At 43.5% G+C, this 2,517-nt stretch overlaps 1 protein-coding gene across 1 annotated transcript in view; it reads left to right on the forward strand.

Annotated features, from left to right (window-relative positions):
* The window catches only part of LOC124550035 (UDP-glycosyltransferase UGT5-like), an 80,744-nt gene extending 78,455 nt beyond the window's left edge, over positions 1–2,289 (forward strand). Inside the window, exon 6 of the mRNA XM_047125282.1 lies at positions 1,766–2,289. Coding sequence (XP_046981238.1) covers positions 1,766–2,051 — 286 coding nt within the window. The 3' untranslated portion in view covers positions 2,052–2,289. The remainder of the gene's footprint in view (positions 1–1,765) is intronic.
* Positions 2,290–2,517: the final 228 nt, after the last annotated feature.

Here is a 2,517-nt window from a genome sequence, read left to right on the forward strand (position 1 = left end):
CTTCACCAGCACCTTCCTCTCCCCTTTTTTCCTCCCTCTCTCCTTCTCTCTCTCCCTTATATGCTGTACTTTATGAACTCTTTTCATCTTGTTTTGCAACCACTAAGTCATCTGATGAAAGACGTGCCTCAGACTATCCTGATATCCCCTCTCCTCACCTCCATCTACCTGAGCAACTACTTTCAATAACTTTCAATAACAGTAATCATTCTCACTGCTCCACAAGTAAGTACATTTGGGAATCTGTTTTGTTGTCTGTGGGAATGTGTGTATCTTACTAGAAAAAGAGCAAGAGCTTGAAAGCTAATGTTAATTGTTTTCTGTTCCTTATTTCTGTTTGCCATGCGCCAGTCCTCTATAGTTAAATGGTTTCTTTTTGCTTATTTTATGTATTTTCCCATGCAGTAATTTCTGTTATTGTTATATACCCTGATCAGCCAGGACATTATGACCACATACCAAATAGCCAGTATGTCCACCTTTGACATGGGCAACAGCTGCAACTTGTGGTGGGATGGAAGCAATGAGGCCTTGGTAGGTCGCTGGAGGGAGTTGGCACCACATCTGCACACACAAGTCACCTAATTGACATAAATACTGGGAGGAGGGGGGGGGGGGGGATTGATGAGCTCTGATGCCACAGTCAATCACATCCCAGATGTGTTGATCAGGTTCAGATCTGGCGACTTGGGAGATCAGCACATTAATTGGAACTCCTCACCACTGTGTTCCTCGAACCATTCCATCACATTCCTGGCCTTGTGACTTGGCTCATTATCTTGTTGACAAATGCCGCTGTCATCAGGAAACATTATTGTTATGAAGGGGTGTATATGATCTGCAACCAGCGTATGATACTCCTTCGCCGTCATGGTGCCTTGCAGAAGCTCCACTAGACCATGGATGCCCATGTGAATGTTCCCCAGAGCATAATGGAGCTGCCACCAGCTTGTGTCCAACCAACAGTACAAGTGTCAAGGAGCCGATCCCCTGGAAGATGATGGATTTGTGCCCTCCTATTGACATGATGAAGAAGATATCAGGATTCATCAGACCATGCAATGCTCTGCCACTGCACCAATGTCCAGTGCCAATGGTGATGTGCTCATTTCAGTTGTAATTACTGAAGTTGTGGTGTTAATATTGGTACAAGCATGGGTTGTCAGCTGTGGCAGCCCATCAATAGGCATGTCCAGTGCATTGTGTGTTCAGACACACTTGTATGCTGCCCAGCTTAAAGTCTGGTGCTAGTTCCACCACAGTTTGCTGCCTGTTCTGTGTTACTAGTCTGCCCAGCCTACAACATCCGACATCTGTAACGAAGGGTGGTCACCCAACCCCAAGACATCTGGACATGGTTTCACCTTGGTTGCACCATGTGTGGAAGACACACACCACAGCACTCCTCACACATCCAACAAGTAGTGCAGTTTCTGAAATGCTCGTGCCAAGCCTCCAGGCCATCACAATCTGCCCTCTGTCAAACTCAGATTGTATGCCTTCCTCATTTTAGACATTGACAGCATGCTCACTGATACTAAATGCTCTGTGCATGTGTCTGACTAGCAATCTTCCCTCACCAGGTGATGCTGCTATCACCTGGATGGGTTAAACTGATATATGGTCAGTGGTCATAATGTTCTGGTTGATCAGTATAATATAAAAAATTGTTTTACTGATTGCTGTAACAAGACATCTAACATACACTACACCCTGAGCATCTAAGCAAAAGCACTAGAAAAATATATCACTTGTAACATTGCAGGTATGCAAATCGGGCAGCAGAACTGTCACGACAGTTTCGTGACCAGCCAGAATCACCACTGGAGCGTGCTGTCTTCTGGACAGAATATGTGTTGAGACATCGGGGTGCAGTACATCTGCAGGTCGCTGCACATGACCTATCTTGGTGGCAGTTAGCTCTGCTGGATGTTGTTGCTGCAGTATTTGCTGTGACTGTATTTTCCTTGTTTTGCATGTATGCTCTGTGTAGTTATGTTTATAGGCAAATCGGTACAAAAGTCACAGTTGAATCAAAGAAGAATAAGTGATTTTGTGACTTCATTTGGACTTCAGACTTCTACAGTGTAGATAGACAGTGCCGGCTGTCACAACTGTTTGACTGTTGTTATCCCATTCATGGATGTTCCATGTAAGAAATATTATTTGCACAACTATGCATGTGCCAATTACTCTAAATTTTCAGGATGAAAATTTCATTCACCAGTGTAATGTGAGCAGTTATCAACCTATGTCACAGATTAAAAGTATGTAATGGATAATAACTTATATCCAGATATTTTCTTTTCATGAGCTGTGCTTCATCCAAATGAACCATTGATGTATGACATTTAGTCCAGCTTTGTATTCGTACCAATGATAGATGCATAGCAATGTAGTCTCAGGTGCAGGAAGAAAACGTTATTCTGGACTCCACCCCTTTACTAGGGCTAAGCCATTCTGATTCTTTCCTTTCCTTCTTAGGATGCCATTTCAGCAAGATTTTTAGGAAAGCAT

This window comes from Schistocerca americana, chromosome 1 (genome assembly GCF_021461395.2).
Source record: "Schistocerca americana isolate TAMUIC-IGC-003095 chromosome 1, iqSchAmer2.1, whole genome shotgun sequence".
Classification (NCBI taxonomy): domain Eukaryota; kingdom Metazoa; phylum Arthropoda; class Insecta; order Orthoptera; family Acrididae; genus Schistocerca; species Schistocerca americana.